Source organism: Delphinus delphis, chromosome 14, assembly GCF_949987515.2.
Source record: "Delphinus delphis chromosome 14, mDelDel1.2, whole genome shotgun sequence".
In the NCBI taxonomy this organism is placed as follows: domain Eukaryota; kingdom Metazoa; phylum Chordata; class Mammalia; order Artiodactyla; family Delphinidae; genus Delphinus; species Delphinus delphis.
Window position 1 is genome coordinate 49594670 of NC_082696.1, and position 20645 is coordinate 49615314.

The window sequence follows — 20645 nt, forward strand, 5'->3', positions numbered from 1 at the left end:
ATCATTTATGAGAGCATAGGAAAGAAAAACTGTATTACCCTTGAGAAGCTCCTCCTACAATTAATGGGACAGGATAGGATTTGTCTCCCCTCTCCTCCTTCATTTTCACCCCACCCCATCACAGAACAAACAAACTGGGAGATGGGCTCAGTGGTAAGAAAGATCTTTTTTTAATCTACAGCTGTGATATAAGACAGGCTGGATATTAGCAACAGAAAGATGTGTTTGTTTTATGGGTGTGTTTGTTTCCAAAGTGTCTTAACCCTCCTCTCCAGCTCCACTGTGGAACATACTAACTGGACTTGACAAAGCATGAACTAGGATCAAGGGAAGAGGGCAGAGGGGTAAAAAGGGAAGTCTGTGTATGGTGAGGAGATGGGAGGGGGGGAATCGTTAGGGAAGGAGACCAAAAAGAGGAGTCTCCCAGATACTGAGTGAAAGTTGGACTTGAGGTGACTAGGTAGGAAAAATAAGGAAATGTTTTCCAATATCTAGAGCTGAACTGTTCAATACAGTAGGCTCTAATCACATGTGGCTATGGAGCACTTGAAATGTGGCTTGTCTGAATTGAGATGTGCTGTACATATAAGGTACACACTAGATTTTGAAGATTTAGTATGAAAAAATATATATCTCATCAATGATTTCTTTATATTGATTACATGTTAGAATGATGATATTTTGGATCCATTGGGTTAAATAGATGACATTATTAAAATTAATTTCATGTTTCTTTATACTTTTTATAATGTGGCTACTAGAAATTTTTAAATTATACCTGTGGTTTGTGTTATATTTCTACTGGACAGCACTGCTGCAGACTGCATATTAACAATATTTGATAATAAGATTTCATACCCTTATAAGACATGACAATCATAAGTCAGGGGTCATACAAGCTTAAAATATGACTTATTTAGCAGCTAAATAGATTTTATTTTTCACATTTGTCAAGTTAGTATCTTTTAAGAAGATAAAATCCATATCAAACCCCACCTTCAGGAATAAACCTTCTAGAGATTGAGATGAAAATATTGCAAGAGTGTCTACGACATTTCAAGAAAATGTATGCATTTTCAACTTTAGTCCCAAAGAAAGGGATTTAATATGAATCTTTTAGACTATAGAAAAACATATTCAAGAGATAGTAAAAGCACCAAGGGACAAGCAGGTTTTGGGAGGGATAGATTTTTCCCTGTTTCAAATTTTTTTCTACATTTGTTTTTTAACCTATTTTTTAAATTGGGGTTTAGAGAACAGGAAAGAGGCAAAAAAAAAAAAAAGTACCTCTAGCAATGTCAAGGAGGGTCTTACAAGAGTTTCTCTGTAAGGACATGTGGTTCTCAGGATAACATAAAGGGCCCCTCTTGCTCTGTTCACTATCAAGTGGACAAACCAGCAGCTGAAATGCCTTCCTTCCTTCCTATTGTGGTTTCCAGGGCTGAGTGTTCCCTGCCCATGTCCTGCTCTCAAGTGGACACTGCCTTTTATTGTGGGTTAAAAAGTCATTTCCCTTTTCAACACCATTTTTCAGAAAAGCTATTTCCCTAGAAACTCCCACCTGTTACTTCATCATGTTAACTGATTCCAGGTGTTAAGAAGAAGGTGGCTTGGGAGATGAGATAATCATGGAAGAAAAAATTGTAGCAGAATCCTCACCTTGTGCTCGGCAGATGTCCCATGGGCATAATGGTGAGCGCTTAGGCCTTGCGAGGTGCCCACGCCTCCTTTTGCCACATTTACCCAGAAACTATCTTCTGAGGTGGGGACCGGACTCCCTGCAACCAAGGTAAGGCCTGAAGTGTTGATCGTCAGTGTTCGCTCAACAGATCTAAAACAGTTCAGAATTCCTAAGCAGATGCGCTGAAACAAAGAAAGAACAGGGTCATGACCCTGCCTTTGCTGGCCCACCCTACAGAGTGAAACTCACTGGGGCCCCAGAAGTTGGCAGGTCAACCCTACTGCTGGAAAAGGAACACACCACCCCACAAAAGGCCTGGTTTCATGGAAGAATCAGAACAAAGAACAAAGTGTAAAAATGCATTACTACCAGAGTAGCAGGAAAGCCCCCTTTCCAGACAACCAAGCAATTCAGATACATGCAGGGCCATCCGCATACCTGCAGCTCCCTGATCCCCAGGTGGCGCAGATACAGAAAGGACAAGTAGGTCCCCCTCATCAGGACAGGATCTCTATCAATGGGCCCAGTCCCGTCATCCAAGCCCAGCAGTTGTAGGGCCACTGCATAACTGTACCTTTAGCAGGATGGAAAAACAGAACAAATGCCTTTCTCCTCAAAGTGGTTCAAAAAATTCACATATACCATACTGAAGTCATTTTATTTCACTTCACAATAGCCACTTTTTAAAAATGCCCTGGAAGGAAAATAATGGCTCTATATGTATAAATTCAAAAAGAAATTTCTCTTAGCAATCACTCTCATTAAAAATTCCGTCCTAGGGTGAAACATTAGTTATCTGGTCTGCTGTAACACTCTTGCTTTTATTTCAGCTTCAAATATTTTTGAGTTAATATGTAACCTACACATTAATCAGTCACTCAATTTTCTCCACAGTGTTTATTCCATTTCCTTGAGTCACCAATAAATGATTTCATTTTACCCTGTCTCTTTCTTCTGCTTGACAGGCTCATTAGCACACTGGCTAAGACTTATTTGTGCTGGGTCATTTTCATCTCATTCCGCTGAAAGATCATCTTCCTTCATGTTTTCATTCTAGCAAAAAAGTAGCATTAGTTGAATTACATGAACATTCACAATATTATTAACAAAATCAAAGTTGGGTCATCACAAAATTAAATCTCATGATCCAAGGCACATTTAGATGAAAAAGGAGAACAGCCTTATGATCCATTTCAACCTGACCTATGAAAATCTGGATTTCTACAATAAATTAGAGGTCGCTGTTTTTACTATGATTCATCTTATGAAAAGTGGACACACATATTTGTAGATGTTTGGAACCTCGAACCTCTCTAATCTAGTCTTGTCCCAGGCTGAGAGAGATCAGTGGATTAAACTCCTCTACTTTTTAGCTATATGATTTAATCATCTAAAGTCTTGATCCTGTTTTCACGTTTGTAAAATAGCATGAAATTGAAAAATAAGTTGCTGTGAGAATTAAATGTTAGAATGTGTGTAAAGCTCAGTGACTGGTACCTCATAGGTGTTCAGTACATGCCAGTTCTCTCCTGGCCAGGGATGGCAGTAGTCAGTCAGCCCTGTAGGATCTACAAGAATCTGTGGTTTACACTTATTTCCATAGACATCTTTCCTAATGTCGAGAACGATGAGGTCATGCACCCAGGGCCCTAAGGAAAACTGTGAGGAAGGTGATATTGACCTATGGTCCTACCCCTGCCCTCTGGGCAGCCCCTTTCTTAGTTGCCCTCTCTGCCTGAACCTGGGCATATACCCCATTCTCATAAGATGTGCTCTTTCATAGTGGCACTGATCCTCATGAAAACACTGATTGTCAATGGCTTAGCTGGGTTACTTGTATTCTAACAGTGGTTCTCAGAATTCCAGCAAGTCCTTATGGTAGAAACTGTTGGCTGTTCCCCAATATCCATTCTCCTCTTCTCCCACAGTACTTGAATACGTAGCTTGGCACATGGCCACCCAGATAAAGATGACTTTTCCCAGCTTCTCTTGCAGCTAGGCGTAGCTATGTGACTAAGTTCTGGCCAATGGAATGAAAGTAAAAATGCCATGTGGCAGCTTCTGGGAATCACCCTCAAGTGGCAGCTTCCCCATTCCCATTTTCCGTTCCGCTGCTTAGCACATGAATGTGACAGCTGGAGCTCCATCTCAGACCAAGTGTTGATCTCAGGTATGGAGGCCACATTTGTTGGAACTTCAGGATGGAAGTAGCATGGGCCCCTGAGGACTCCATGAAGCAGTCATCACATCAGCTCTGTACTTCCTACCCCTGGATATTAATATGAGGGAAAAATAGAGAAATTTCCATCTCCTTTAATCCTCTGTTATTTTGTTTTTAACTACGACCGACACACAAACCTAATCTTAACTAATAAAGTCCCCAGACTCTAAAGATAGACTACCAGTTTTTATGACAGGCAGTGGGGAAGAAAACTTTGGACAGGGATATTGGGAAGAGACAGTGAAAGAGAAAGTTGTCTAACCGGGTATCTCTATGCGGCTTCCCATTCTGCCTGTGGGCAGAGGTAGCTCCTGTCTGTTCCAGGTAAGTATGTACATCAGTGTATTTCTGTGTAAACATCCCACAACCCAAGGACTGGAGAGGACCCTAGGAGGTGACATGGTGCACTCCTGTTCCTTAATATAGGAACACAGGATCATCATCTCTCTGTTATTTAAAATAAAAAAAAATTCATAGGAAATCCATGAGGGGGGTTGAATTTTGATAGTTTCTATTTGACCCAGAATATTGGGTGAGAGGGGCTCTACCGAAGCCTTTTACCTCTGGGACTTATATTGCTCTTGTGTTCAGCATTGCCTGATATGGCTCCAGACGGAAGCCTAGGAGTCACAGCTTTTCTCTGTGGGGTTGTGACTTTTTCAGCTGCTTCTAAAATTACCCAGAATTACACAGGAAGGAATAGGAAGTGATGTCAAGTTACAGTGAAAGAAACTTTGAAGGAATGACTGAACAAACCACAAAAATACTGTTGGACCGGCAGATTGCCAGGAAGAAAGGAAGCGGGCACAGCAGGCTAGGGTGAGTAAAGATAGACAGCCCAGCATCCTCCCGGAAAAGCGAACCAGCCACAGCTCACAGAAGCAAACTGCTTAGGAAATGCTGTAAGTCCATGAGTGTATTCCCCTAAGAGAACTGGACACAGCGTAGTTAAGCAGAGGGCTAATGAGAAACCAGAATGTCAATACCACCTGTGTTCATTCTCTCTTCCTGGGTAGGTTAATTCTTTGACATTTACACTGCCTTGTGGCTGGGTCTTTGAAACCAGAATGGCTGAGTTCATGTTTTTTGACAGTTCAGGGATTTCCACTGATTGCCAATCTCATTTTCTCCCGGAAAATTGGCAGAGGCAGTGGAGTGGGAGGTAGAGTGGAGGGAATAATTAGGGGAAAAGTAAGCCTATTATGTATTTCCCACCTGCCCAAATGTCTCTACGGTTTACTTGTGTATACCCACAAAGTAAAAAGACTAGAAGGATATATACCAAATGTTAACAATACTGTTGTTATATTTGGGTGATAGAATAATGGGTGATTTTTATATTCTCCCTTGAACTTTTCTATATTTCCTGAATTTTCTGTGATAAATACATGTCACTATTGTCATCAGAAAATGTTTGTTTTTAAAATGTCCTATTGAACTTAATGACGAAAGCCAGGAAAAAGGTGTTTCATGTTTCCCTAAACTTCCTGTACATTGGAGCTACCACACACAACACCACTTTTGTGAGAGCACGCCACGTACTCACTATATTGCATTATCGCTGGAGATGGAGGGGGGCAGGAACACAGATGGGGAAAACGGCTGTCCCCTTCTTCCCTCCTTCGTGTGGCCAGTGAGAAGAAGCAAAAGAAGAGGCAAAGGATGCAGTGTTTTCTGCCACTTCACCACTCCATAAAGTTAAAGAACAGCGACCAACGTAAACTGTAGCTTTAGAAATATGATGGTCGATAGCAGTATTTAATGTCTGTACATAGCCATTTTAATAATCAGGTGTTTTTGAGAAGAATGGAATTGGACACAGTAATAGAATTACAGGTCTGGGAGTATCTACGCAGGGGTAGCTGGTCCTTCTTCTGATCAGGACTACAGTTAAATTATCTTAAGTTTTCTTCAAAAGAATATCCCAAAATGCAGTCCATCTGGATCAGAATTAACTCTTTCTAGTTATACATCGTTGTCAATTAACAAGCACATGAAAATCTGACCTTTCTTACCTCCCAAACCCAGATCTTTAAGTGTATGTGGAATTAGAATTGTGTTTAAAGAAAAGCCTTCAATGCTAATAGTAAATACAAAACATTTAAAAACTCTCTAAAGAAAGGTTACTGGCCAACAGTATTTACTAAGAATTTTTCAGAAACTGTTCTGAAGTTGCACTACATTTAGTGTCTGTATTCTCTCAGAGCTGTCAAAATGAACAGTCCTCTGAGGTTTGCCTTCCTTCATGCAGAAGGCCCTTAAGAAAGTTATTTTTCATAGGGTATTGGTGTTCAGAATCAGGATGCTGCCCAGCATACATGTGCTAAAATTCATACTTGACTGCTATGTGCTTGCAAAATAGTAACAGAGCTTTAAAATTCATATCCACATTCCTGTGACTCCTCCCATTTGCCACCTTTTCCTTAATCCTAATCTCATCTGACTAGTATTCAACATTCAGAATGGCAACACACTACTATTGGTGCTCTGATACTGCATAAAGCGCTTGACCAAAGCAGAAATACTGGAGGAGGTCACAAAGTAACACCCACAGGAAAATGTGAAGGAAGGTAGAAAACTATTGGTTGTTGCCTCAGGGTTTCCTTCTTAAACCCTGGGCTATTTTCTGTTCCCTACTTGGATAGCTCTTCTCCAGGTTGTGTGCATGGCTGACTCCTTCTTGTTCATCAAATTTCAGCTCAGATGCCCCCCACTCTGAAAGATCTTGGCTGACCTCTCTATCAGAGGATGTTCCTCTCTACCCCACTGCCCTCTACTTCTCGGTTTTCTGCATGGCACCCACACATTAGAGATGTAGATTTACTTCTTTGTTACTCGTTTATTGCATGTTTCTTTCCTTAAGCCCAGCACAATTCATGGCACAAAAGGTAGTACCCATGCAATTATCACTGAATGAATGAATGGGAAACTGGAAAACTTGTATGACACTAATATGTAGGGTAATCTGTGTGTGTGTGTATGTTATGTTTCTCCCCATGCTCCACCTCTAGGAACTATAGATATTCTAAGTCTGTTTAGGGTCTATTTACCATAAATCAGCTTGAAAATACAGTGTTCACATTTTTCTCCCTTTGGTCAATTCCAAGAACAACTAGCCAGTAACTAGCCAGAGGAAGTGGTATTCTTTCCCTTCTTTCCTTCCTTCTTCCCTCCTCCCTCCTCCTTTTACCACTATCGGCCCCCAGGAGTTTAGTTCCCCCTACTCTCATAGCCAAGGAGGAAAACAGATTTGTGGTGATGGCTCTCAGATGTTAATACCAGAACTTCCCAGGTAATTTCATCAGCATCATTGACTGTCAGGATCCTAGGAGCAGAGGTCTTGTTCAGAGATACCTGGGCTCACTCTGCCTTCACTCTCCTCCTTTCTTCCCTATTCCCTGTGTCCTCCCCCACAAGTTTGGTTCAAGAAGCAGAAGAGTCAGATGTTTTTAAATTTCCCCTTGTTAGTAGAAGGTCTTCTTGAATGCTGACATATACCTCAGTGTGAAACAGCAATGGACTAGGAAAAATGTGGCTGTTTTCTCAACTCTGGCAGGATATTAGCTGAGGAGCGGGTATCACTGGTAGCTGCATACCCTGTCAGGGAGTTCAGGGGCCAGGGAAAGCCATGCTATGATATGCTGCATCTCCTCCTGGTCTGTGTGGCCAACTCATTTTTCATTAGATTCTCTAGATTTTTGTCTACACAGATTAAAAAGGTATAGAAGGGGTGTGTGTGTGTGCGCGTGCATGTGTGTACACAGAGGCATGCTTCCAGCATGTGTTTGCTTACAGCCAATCTGTAACTCATTAGATGCATTTCAGGCTTCACTTTCCCCCATACCCACCCCGGGATGGTGGACCATGACAGTGCTTCTTTCTCTAGCATTTTACTAAAATTCTCCATACCTGTGACTTTATGTGTGATTTTTAGTCACTCTACAATTATCTTTAGGGGTGAAAGTAATAGAATTATTATGCAGAATGGGCTCACTACAAATTCATGCCCTCTTACTTCGACTGAGCTACATCGTCATATTCTTTTCTTGCTGGTGGTCCTGTGGCCTTCCCCCCACAGCGATACCCCTCCTCACGTGCCACTCATACCTTCTACCTCACTAATTCAGACCTCCTCCTCCTCTCTCTCTGAGACAGCCGGGGCCATTCACAAGCTCCAGCATCTTATCTTTTGCACCTGAAAATTCTATGTACCTCATTCACCTCAAGGGAAGTGATGCCATTCTCCTTTTCTCAAAATTACTCCTCCACCTGGTTTCTTCGTCCCATACCCTCTTCTTTCCCCAGGGTCACCTGTTTCTCAGATTTACCCTTTCATGTCTTCCATCTCTTCTTCTCCACTGCTCCTTCCTCTCAGACTATAAACATACCAGGTCTTCCCATCTTCAATAAGCAAATGAAACAAAACTCTTCCCTTAGAGCAACAAACGAATAATAGCCAATTATAGTTTCAAAAATCTTATAGTTCCATTGTAAGGATAAGTACCCACTAGCTTTGTGTAGAAACATCCTTTCATTGCCAAACTCCATGCCTATCCTATGTAGCAGCTACCTAACTGGCTTCCCTGCCTCCAATCTCTCCCTTTTTCAATCCAACTAATAGCCTGCTACCACATTAATCTTCCTAAAATACAGGTTTGTATATATATCACTTCCCTTATAGGATTAAGCACAAATTTCCTTAGTCTGGAATTCTGGGCATTAACAAGATGCCCCTACCCGCCCCCCCCCCCCAAAAAAAACTTCTCTTCACTCTATTTCCACGTGACTCTTCCACTCAACCTAACTGAGCTTGAACACTCCATATACCGTATCTCCTCTGCACTGTTGTTCATGCTTCCCTCCTGGAATAGGCTCCCCACTTCCTTCTCCACTACCACTTCCCTAAGCCCTATGCTTCCTTCAAGCCCAGCTCAATTTCCTCCTCCTTCAAGAGACTTCCCCCAATAGAACCAACCCTGTGAAGATCACTTTCTCTCTAAATACTCACAATATTTAACATCTGTCCAACTCATCTAGTGTTCAGCACTAGAGTGTGCAACTTTGCATTGGTATTTACTGGTTGAGTATAAGTCCCGGCAGCAAGAACATCTTGTATTACACCTCTTTACATCCCTCTTTCAAATTATCATTTAATATTTTTTATAATGAAAACAAACCCAGCTAGGTATACAGCTTTTAGGGGAGGATCTCTAAAAAAACTACCAAAGTAAATTTCTAAGGTCTACACACAGGTGGTGAGTTGAACAGAAAGGCGTATTGGTTATTTCTTCCTGTTGTACCTGGTAGAGGTTGATGTTGCTATAAATAGTCTCCCAGATTTGGTCATAGTTGCCCTGATGCAAACCCTGGGAAGCCACAAATGTTGGATGAGACGAAGCCAGCGAGACTGTTTTTGCAGCATGATCTTGGAGCACTTGCATTACTCTCTCAGGGTTGGAAATCTTGAGTAGAAGAGAGAGGAGAAGGGATGGTTGGGAGAAGGGTTATTCCCTACTTTTCAGCAAGAATCTGGTCATGTTCACATGAATAAGAAAGAAGTCCCAGGTGGGACTTTATTCAATTAAAAAATAAAAGTAAACTCAAACATCATGATTCCCTTAGGCATGTTCCTCCATTCAACACTGTAGCTATTCATATGTACACAGCAACTCATTTAAAATTCTGTGACAACCCTCTCAACACAACAGCAGGTGCACCCCCCCACGTGTTGTGGCACCAATGAAAAGATAAACACTCATCAGTTTTGGGTTTGTCTACTCCTAGGAAGCTGTGAGGAGATAGAGGAGGAGGCAGCTGGGTAGTGTGAGAAAAGCACAGGCTTTGTAAGGACACAGACCTGGGCTCATATTCCTGCTGGAATCCTGGCTTTTCATGCAAAGCAGGACAAGTCAACCTAACAAGAACACTAGTGAGGTCTCTCCTAGGATTGCTGCAATAATGCCTGGCATGTAGTAAGTGCTGAATAAATGTTTCTTTTCCTCCTCTAGAGGTAAAAAAATCAAATAGTCCCAGAGCTGAACTTCTACTTCAACGATACACATATTAATATATTTCAATTATTTTAATACCACAAAGAACCTCAAAGATAATTTAGTCCAATCCCCATCAAAATCCCAGTGGCATTTTTTGTTGAAGTAGAAAAATTCATCCTAAAATGCATATGGAATCTCAAGGGACCCCAAATAGCAAAAATAATTTTGAAAAAGAAGAACAAAGTTGGAGGACTCACACTTCCTGATTTCAAAACATATTACAAAGCTACATTAATCAAAATGGTGTGGTACTGGCATACACTAGACATATAGACCAATGGAATAAAATAGCGAGCCTAGAAATAAACCCTTGAGTGTATAATCAAATGATCTTAGTAAGGGTGCCAAGACCACTCAAAAGAGAAGGGGACAGTCTCTTCAACAAATGGTTCTGGGGAAAAACTGGATAGCCACATACAAAATAATGAAGTTGGATCCTTATCTTATACCATATACAAAAGTTAACTGAAAATGGATTAAAGATCTAAACATAAGACCTAAGAGTTATAAAACTCTTAGAAGAAAACAGGGGAAATTTTTCATGATATTGAACTTGGCAATGATTTCTTGGATATGACACAAAAAGAACAGTCAAAAAAAAAAATCAGGAACTTCCCTGGTGGTCCAGTGGTTAAGACTTTGCCTTCCAATACAGGGGTGCAGGTTCGATCCCTGGTCAGGGAGCTAAGATCCCACATGCCTCATGGCCAAAAAACCAAAACAGCAGCAATATTGTAACAAATTCAATAAAGACTTTAAAAATGGTCCACATCACACACACACAAAAATCTTAAAAAAAAAATCAAACATAGACAAACATGACTACATCAAACTTAAAAAATTCTGTGCAAAGGACAAAATTAACAGAGTGAAAAGGCAACCTACAGAATGGGAGAATATATTTGCAAATAATATATCTGATAAGGGGTTAATATCCAGAATATATAAAGAACTCCTACAACTCAACAATTTAAAAATCAACTAACCCAATTAAAAAATGGGCAAAGAATTTCAAAAGACATTTCTCCAAATATGATATACATATGACCAACAAGCATATGAAAAAATGCTCAAAATCACTAATCATTAGAGAAATGAAAAGCAAAACCACAGTGAAACATCACCTCATATCTATTAAGATGACTAATGTAAAAAAAAAGAGAAAGAAAGAAAATAACAACTGTTAGTGAGAATACAGAGAAGTTGAACCCTTTTGCACTATTGGTGGGATTGTAAAATGCTGCAACTACTATGGAAAATACTATGGAGCTTCCTCAAAATAAATTAAAAACAGAATTATCTTACAATCCAGAAATTCCACTTCTGGGTACATATACAAAAGAACTGAAAGCAGGATCTCAAAGAGATATTTATACATCCATGTTCATAGTAGCATTATTCACAACAGCCATGATGCGAAAGCAACCCAAATGTCCAACAACAAATGAATAGATAAAATGTGGTGGATACATACAAAGAAATATTATTCAGCATTAAAAAGGAAGGAAATTCTGACATATCCTACAACATGGATGAACCTTGAGGACATTATGGTGGGTAAAATAAGCCAGTCACAAAAAGACAAATACTGTATACTTCCATAATATGTGGTACCTAAAGTAGTCAAACTCATAGAGACAGAAAATAGAATGGTGGTTGCTAGGACCTAGGGGGAGAGAGGAATGAGGAGTTACTGTTTAATGGGTAAAGAGTTACAGTTTGCCAGATGAAAAGAGTTCTGGAGAGGGATGGTGGTGATGGTTGTACAACAATATGAATTACTTAATACCACTGAACTGTACACTTAAAAATGGTTAAAATGGTAAATTTCATGTTTTGTGTATTTTACCACAATTTAAGAAAAGAGAAGGAAAAAAGGAAAAAAATAATATAAAGGGATCCCATGTAACCCTCACTCTGTTTCCCCCAATGTTAATATCTTGCAAAACTATAGTACAGTATCACAACCTGGATATTGACATTGACACAGTCAAGATATAGAACAGATTCATCACAAGGATCCTTCATGTTGCCCTTTCACAGTTACACTCCCTTCCCTTCCCCTCCAGTCTCTCCTTAACCCATAGAATCCATGAATCTGTTCTCTATTTCTATAATTTTATCATTTCAAGAGTATTGCATAAATGGACTCATACAGTATTTATGGGATTCAGTGTTTTCACTCACACAGTTCTCTGGAGATTCATCCAGGTTCTTGAGTATCTCAGTAATTTGATCCTTTTTTATAGCTGATTGCTATTTCAGGGTATGGATGTAATTCAGTTTATCCACCCACTGAAGGACATCCAGATTGTTTGCAGTTTTTGGCTATTGTGAATAAAGCTGATATAAATGTTCATGAAAAACAAGGAAGAAGGAAATCTGGTCACATGCTACAACATGGATGAACTTTGAGGACATTCTGATAAGTGAAATAAGTCAGAACAAAAGGACAAATACTGTATGATCCTATGTATATGAGGTATCTAAGAGCAGTCAGATTCAGAAACAAAGTGGAATGTGGTTGACAGGGGCTAGGAGGAGGAGGAAATAGGGAGTTGTTTAGTAGGCAGAGAGTTTCAGCTTTGCAAGAGCAAAAGTTCTGGAGATCTATTTCACAACACTGTGAATATACTGAACACTAATGAACTGTACACTTAAAAATGGTTAAGATGATAAATTTTATGCTATGTGTTTTTTTTTAACCACAATAAAAATAAGGTAATTTTGGCTTCCCTGGTGGTGCAGTGGTTGAGAGTCCACCTGCCCATGCAGGGGACATGGGTTCATGCCCCGGTCCGGGAAGATCCCACATGTCGCGGAGCGGCTGGGCCTGTGAGCCATGGCTGCTAAGCCTGCGCGTCTGGAGCCTGTGCTCCACAACGAAAGAGGCCACAACAGTGAGAGGCCCGCATACCGCAAAAAAAAAAAAAAGGTAATTTAGTCCAATATTTTGGTTTCACAGATGAGGAAACTAAAACTCAAAGAGGTTATGTGACTAGAGCAATATCACACAGAGACTAAGTGTTAAAGCTGTACTAAAATCCAGCTGTTTTGACAATTGTTACTCTCTAGTGAAAGCTAACAGGATATAAAAGTTTGGCGATTAGATTAGAAAATTCCAAATATAGCCTTCGCAGTGAAACCATGACTAACATTTTTTAAAAGTGGAAAGAATTCAATTTTCTGAGAACAGAATTTTATCTACAAGGGATCATGGTTATTTTTTTACCTTCAAAAACTTTGCTTGGAGTTGCATTAATACATCTGTTCTCTGTTCTTTTAGTTTGGTCAAAAGCTTCTTTTGCCAAGGATCACATTTTGGCTTAATCTAGTGGACAAACATGTTCACACAAACTTACAATATAACAGAATGGTTTTCAGTAAAAGTTGCAAGCAAAGAGAATCAAGGACCTTCTGAAATGGGATCTGGCCTTTAGTGCTAGGAAGTGTGCTAGAGCATGTGAAGTCTTGGAAAGGGTCTGTGTGGCTTCACAGATCTGTGGAAGGAGATGGCAACAGCAGTTCCTGTTTGTACCTGGCCTATGAGATGCAGTAGCTCCATCTGGGATGACACAGCGCTATCCATTGGCAGAAGGGACCCCAATTCCATCAGTGTTGGGCATTGCACTTAATTTATGGGGCAAGAGAAGTGCACTTAATTTATGGGGCAAGAGAAGTTTGTCCACAAAAACTCCTTGTGGCGGGACTTCCCTGATGGTCCAGTGGTTAAGACTGCGCTTCCAATGCAGGGGGCGTGGGTTCCATCCCTGGTTGGGGAACTAACATCCCACAAGCCTTGTAGCGCAGCCAAAAAAAAACCCCCACAAAACCCCTTTTGGTTCCACATGTAAAACTTCACCTTTCATATTAACAAGTTGTATTTAAAAAATTAGTACTATGGCTGTAAATATCAATATATCAATATACTGACAACTCTCAAATTTAGATCTAGCTCTAAGCTCCAGCCTGTTATATCCAACTATCTCCTTGATATTTATACTTGAATGGCATGTGTAACAATCTAAAACAGAAAGCCGGGCTTCCCCTATACCAACCACCTATTTGCTCAAGCCCCAGATTTAGGAATAATCTGTGGTTTCTCTGCTTTCCTCCCATCCATCTTTATCACATAAGACTTTTCTTTCCTTCATGATACAGTTGATCCTCATTATTCATGGGTTTCGTATTTGTGGATTTGCCTACTCACTAAACTTATTTGTAATCTCAAAAATCTATTCAGAGCTTTCCTGGACAATCATGGACATGCACAGAATAGTGAAAAGCTTGAGTCACCCAACTCTGTATTTCCAGCTGAGGTCAAACAAGTTGACATTCCACCTTCTTGTTTCAGCTTATGCTGTAAACAAGTGTCCTTTTTACGGTCTAGTTAGTGCCACATTTTAATATTTTTTGTGATTTTCGTTAGCTATTTCACTGTTTAAAATGGCCCCCAAGCATAGAGCTGAAGTGCTCCCTCGTGTTCCTAAGTACAGGAAGGCTGTGATGTGCCTTACAGAAGGAAATGTGTTCAAAAAGCTTCATTCAGGCATGAGTTATAGGCCATGAGTTTGATGTTAATGAATCAACAACATATATAAAATAAAGTGTCTTTAAACAGAAACACACAGTAACTAGTTATGTATTGATTATGTATGATGAACCTAACCCCATACTTCCCCTATGAGCTGTGGTTCAGGATTTAACTCAGTGTTTGTGGCAACTTTATAGAACATAACCACCCCAAATAATGAGAATCGACTGTATTTACCACTACCTCAAATCATCTCATTTAATCTGCTCACTTTCATATTATTGTGAATTGTGTATCTCCAGCACCAAGGGCCATGCCTGACACACAATATGTAGTCAATCAATAGTTTTTGACTAAAAAACTGGATTTACACAGCTCAATTATAACTTTGAGCGTTATTCTTTGTTCTTGCCAAGTAGCCAAGGTCACTAACAACAACAAAGGAGTTCTGACACAAAAGGGAGGGGCACAGGAATATGTGGGAACTTCCAGAGAAGGCAGATCAGCCTGGCTAACTTCAACATAGACCCGAGGCAGGAAGGAGCTGGGAGATGCTGGTACATAAGGCCAGGTTCTCTGAGCTGCCTCTCCTGAGTCAGGTAGGCACCTACCCTTGCTCCTAGGGGACAGTTTGCTGAGGGCATTGAGGAGAGGGGATAATAGGGATCTGACAGACCTGATGCTGCCAGGTTGCCTGGCCTCCCTGGAGGACACTTTATGACACTGCTTACATCATTCACAGGTGACTGTCACCAAAGGTCTCCTTACCTTTATAAAGGAAATCCAGTTGGCTCTCTTTTCAAGGCCATACCAGGTCCTACCAAACCCAAATTCTCCACTTTAGCTATCTCAGCATCATAATCTGGAAATGTTTGCATTCTCTGTTGCTCCATGAAGATGCTTTGAAATTTTGGGGAAACCTAAACAGGATTGAGAAAAGAGAAGCAGAGCCCAGAAAAAAAAAGTCTCAGGTTGTAGGCAATTTCAGAAACAGGTATTGATTGCCTCTGAAACAGTCCTGGAGTCAAACTAATTCATAAAACATGATTCTATGACAGTAAGAGGACCTTAAAGGTATATACCTAAGGGGCACATGTATTCAGTCAGCCCATTACCATAACTGTGTGTCGTGTTACTTGTTCCAAGTATCTGCTCTGAAGATTAGAAATAATTTAATATATTTATTTATATGTATTTTGAGCTGGACCATAAGTGGGAAGTAAACTGTCCATCTTTGGAAACACATTCCCTTTTCCTGGCACCTGGTAAATGAGAAAATCTAAGGGTTAGATAAATCCTGCTCCTAGAAGCCTGACCAGGATATTGCTAGAGAGAAGGGTCCAGATGCTGGGGCCTGTTAAAAATCTTTAAGGTACCTCAGTCAAACCCCTCACATCTCAGTTCCAGACTGAGACAGACAGAAAGACAGGCAGAGAAAAGGACAAAGAGAGAGAGAGAGAGAAAGAGAGAGAGAACCTATCACAGTGCTGGCACACACTAGGGCCTCAACAAAGGTTTCTGGAATAAGTAACTTCAGTGAGTCACAGAGCTAAAGATTCTTCCAGTTAATGCTGGTACCTCCCAGGCTGTGCTGTCCAATACTGTTGCCCCAGCCACATGTGGCTATTTAACATTTAAATGCAAATTTATTAAAATTAAATAAAATTTAAAATTTAGTTCATTTACTCTACCCACATCTCAAGTGCTCAAAGGCCACATGTGACTAGTGTTAACACATCGGACAGACACAGATCATACCCCTCAGTGCAGGAAGTTCGATGAGACAGTGCTAGTCTAAGGCTAGGGTGGCAAACTTTTTCCTAAAGGGCCGGATAGTAAATATTTTAGACTTTGCAGACCACATGGTCTCTGTTGCAACTACTCAACTCTGCAGTTATAGTGGAAAGCAGCCACAGACAGTACATAAATGAAATGGCATGGCTGCATTCCAATAAAACTTTATTGCAAAAAAACTAGGTGGTGGGCTATAGGCTGTAGTTTGCTGACCCTGCTCTAGGGCATTAGAGAACCAAAATAAACACTCTTCCTGTTTGTAGAAATTCTTCCTACACAAAAAATTTGTTGTAGTGTGATTATCTTGGAAGCACAATTAGCATTGCGCATAATACTGTTATAAGAAAATCAAAAGTAGAAACTATCTCTATATAAAGAAGACAAGCTATCCTTTGGGGACAGGGCTGCTCTGTGGGAGGGCTCTGCAGCCTCATGTTCTTTTGTTATCACCGATGATAGTCTACTGTGCCATAAACTACTTTTATTTATTTGGACTCTTTTTAAACACCACCTTGTTCTGATTCTGGTTTTCGTCTATCATAATACGCTGATAATGAGGGTGAGGATATTCCCATAGAAGCACTCTCTGCTGAAGACAGTGCTGCTGCTGCTATGAAAAGAAAGACAAAAGCTAAACATCATCATCTTCAAAGAAACCAGAGGACATGTAATACCACTGGTTTCAGTGAGCTTAAAGAGTCTATGTTACATACTAATAAAAATAATCCTAGGAAAATAATGCTGGAACAAATACACATGGATGCAAAACTGCAAGGTCAGAGCAAATGGTGATGAAACAGTGGCTCCTTCTTACACGAAAAGTGTTCAAAAACATACAGATTTGATCTTTGCCTTTTTGGATTAATCAACTTACCATTTTTACCTAACAAATATATATATTTACAAATATTATACACCCAGAGCTAGAAAAATATCTTTATGTTGAAACTCTGGCTGAAAACTTTATTATTGTAAATTCGAGGTTCTCTATATACAATCCTATTTTTCCCTTTGAAACAAGTTTTAACATGGCTTCTGATAGGATGATTTTTTTTCAAGGAGGTGCAATGCCATGTGAGAGCAGACTAGACTGCATGACTTTAAAAATCACTACACAATATACACTCTATTGAATATAAAGCATTTTGCCAATAGGAGAGCTATTGGAACACTTTCTGATAATCAAAGGGCTTTAGACACTAAACAACTCCACAATATAAAACTGCCAAATCTTGGCTATGTTTACATTATCTACTATGGATTATAACCTACCATTTTCTTTAAATTCCACTGAAAAATAATCCTACAGTCTCTCTGGGCTGGATATTCAAGGGGCTCATAACTCTTACAGAGAGAAAGTTCAACTGCTAGTCTAAATTTCACTTATTACATTTTATCACTCTAGAAACAATTGTGGCAGTATGAATATTCAACTTTGTGGCAAATACCAGTATTTTCTTTTATGAACACCTATACTTGTATTAAGAAAGAATCCATAAAGTACCAAGGAAAAAAGTTCTATCTCCTTAGAAGCATCCCTTAGCTCTTCCATGTCATATGGGATACTGAAATGGGAGAGCAGGAGCCTCAGCTGAGGTTTCAGTTCTTCTGTTTCTGTTGTGTGTTGGGGCAGAAAGAAAGCAGCTTCTGTTCTTGTTGGCCCTGAAAAAAAATCCAAAATCAAGAGCATTAACACCAATGAACACCAGTCAGGGAGAGAAAAAGGAGAGTCCTTTGAGATAACTGGAGTCAGGGCCTCTTCTGCTGATGGGGAAGACCATTCTGCTCCATGCCCAACCTTCTCTTCCACAATCTGTAGACTGTCCCACACTCAGCCAGGCCTATCTGACAAATTCTTGGTGCTGGCTTTCTGGGGGAGGTAGCCAGGACCCTCCCTTCTCACAGTCTGCAGGAGAAACCCAACATATCTTTTGGGGAATGACTTAGTGGGAACAGAACTACCTATAGTCCTTTGGGGTAAACAAAGAATATGATTTATAAGTTAACAAACAAATTAGGAGAAGCTGAGAACCTTCACCTCCTTTCACCTGGCTCACTCCTACTCCTCTCTAAGCACCCAGGTTGGACTTCCCCCTGGAGATGCTTTCTCTGATTCCCCACAGCTGGGTTGGCTGCCTCTCCAGGTGCACCTGGTAAACTTATCACGCAGAGTGAAACCCTGATCGGGTTTCTAAGTCATCTGTAATACAAGGTAAGGGCAAGAAGACTATTAAATTGATTCAGATAAGCAAAGTCTTTAAAAATCATGTAAAATTAAAAATGAAAAGAACCTTAGAGATCACTTCATCTGAAAGGTTTATTATGGAGATGAGTAAATTGAGGCCCAAGGAGATGAAATGACTTAAACATGTAGGCTCACAGTGAGGCCACAACAGTAGGCCTAGAGCTCAGTACTCCCAGCTTCAAGTTCATTGCTTTTCTCCTCTATTTTAATTGTCTAGTTATAAAGATGGAGATAATAATTTCTTTTCTTTTTTTTTGGCAGCCCCACATGGTATATGGGATCTTAATTCCTTGACCAGGGATCGAACATGCACCCCCTGCATCGGAAATGTGGAGTCTTAGCCACTGGACTGCCAGAAGTCCCCAGGATGGAGACGATAATTTCTAAGGGAAGTGTCTGTTATTTTCTTCCATCAGAAAATATTAAATTAACACTTGTTAATTAAGAAGATACAATTTTGGGGAATTCCCTGGTGGTTCACTGGTTAGGACTCAGTGCTTTCACTGCTGAGGCCCAGGTTCCACCTGTGGTTGGGGAACTAAGATCCCACAGGCTGAGTGGTGTGGCCAAATAAAAAATATATATATATATAACTTTTTGGTACATAGAGAAATTTCAAGCAAGATCAGGTGACAAAACAGCACATGTGCAAAATCACAATCTTCTTTTTTCCACATTTCCCAAGGGGAAAGAAGACTTCTTACCTGAAACGCTGGTATTCATAGAGCCTGGAGATACAGAACCCTGGATGTTAGGGTCAATGTCATTGACAGGGACCTTTTCATTTTCCTGACCAACACTGGGGACTTCATCAACAGCTACACTCAGCACTTTGGAGATGGGCAAATACTGGAGGGCCTACAGAAGGGGACAACCAAGAGATCACACATCAACTCAGTTCTCACAGAAGCTTCCAGACTTTGTTTCAGGAGCAGCCCTTGACTTTGTAGAGGAGGAAGGAGGTGGAGGTGGGCCTCAGTAACTTGCCCAATCATGAAAGGTAAATCTGAAGCTGGGGGACCTGGTGATATCACCACCTCTAAGTGGCCTTAACCTCTAGGCAGGTCTACATTGATCAACCACCCATAACGGACAAGGCATTGTGTGAGGTGCTAGAGATACAAAGATAAATAAGATATGGACCAAATTCAAAGAGTTCAGAGTTTAGTGGGGGATCCAGGACTTATAAGCAGATCATTACGATTATTACTATACCATGTGACAGGGGAGAGATGATTCAGAGGTAGATCCCATAGTGACTGATTGGAGAAGGGATATTGTCAGGATGATGGCCAGGTTTCATGGTTGGTTGTATCAGTGAGATGAGGTATAGAGGAGTAAGAAAAGATTAGGTGGCAAAATAGTAATCTTTCTAAAACAAATGTGATCACATCACTGCTTTCTGATGCCTCTATCTTGTGTTAGGGCCTCTCCTCTGTGACTCTCTTTACTCTGTGATTATACTTACCACACTGTATTTAAGTTGACTATTTACTTGCCCTTTTTCCTACCATCCTGTGACCCACTTACTTTTCAGCAAAGATTATATATTCCCTACATGGCCCAGGATATGTACCTGGCATAAATTAGACCCTCACTAGATGTTGCTGAATAAAAAAGTGGATCTACATTAGACAGCATAAATCCAGAACAAGAGGATGAAAACAAGAACTTATAGCGTGAATATGAAATAGTTTAACAGAAACATCTTTGAAAAAGCTAAATGGAGTAATTTCATTAGAGCAAGCTTCCAAAGGAAAAAAGTTTCAAAGGTCTCAAAGAAAAAAGCTAGTGACCCATTATTTTCTTGTCATTTGTAAGGCAGATGGAACACAGAAACTGACAATCAAAAACTAAGTGAGAGGTGTGAGAAAACAATGTGCTGCCCATCCTGGGAAGGCACTGCATCATCATATAACTGTTTCACGTACCTGCAGGTAGTGGTGAATAGTCTTGAGTGAGGGTAGGTGACACAATAACTAATTTGTGTAAACAGTCAGGTCTTCCTGTGCCACTAAGTTAGGAGGATTGTTTTTTCCCATAAGGAAGTTTTCTCCTGCAACAGACAATCTATCAGCTCTCTGAAGGGCAACATTGTACTCCTGCATAATGTAGGC

The 20645-nt window shown here is 40.3% G+C and overlaps 1 protein-coding gene across 1 annotated transcript in view; it reads right to left on the reverse strand.

Annotated features, from left to right (window-relative positions):
• The window catches only part of LOC132437153 (uncharacterized), a 45898-nt gene extending 33915 nt beyond the window's left edge, over positions 1–11983 (reverse strand). Inside the window, 4 exon segments of the mRNA XM_069541363.1 lie at positions 1288–1324; positions 1660–1863; positions 2120–2255; positions 11913–11983. Of these exon segments, the coding sequence (XP_069397464.1) occupies positions 1288–1324; positions 1660–1863; positions 2120–2255; positions 11913–11983 (448 nt within the window).
• Positions 11984–20645: the final 8662 nt, after the last annotated feature.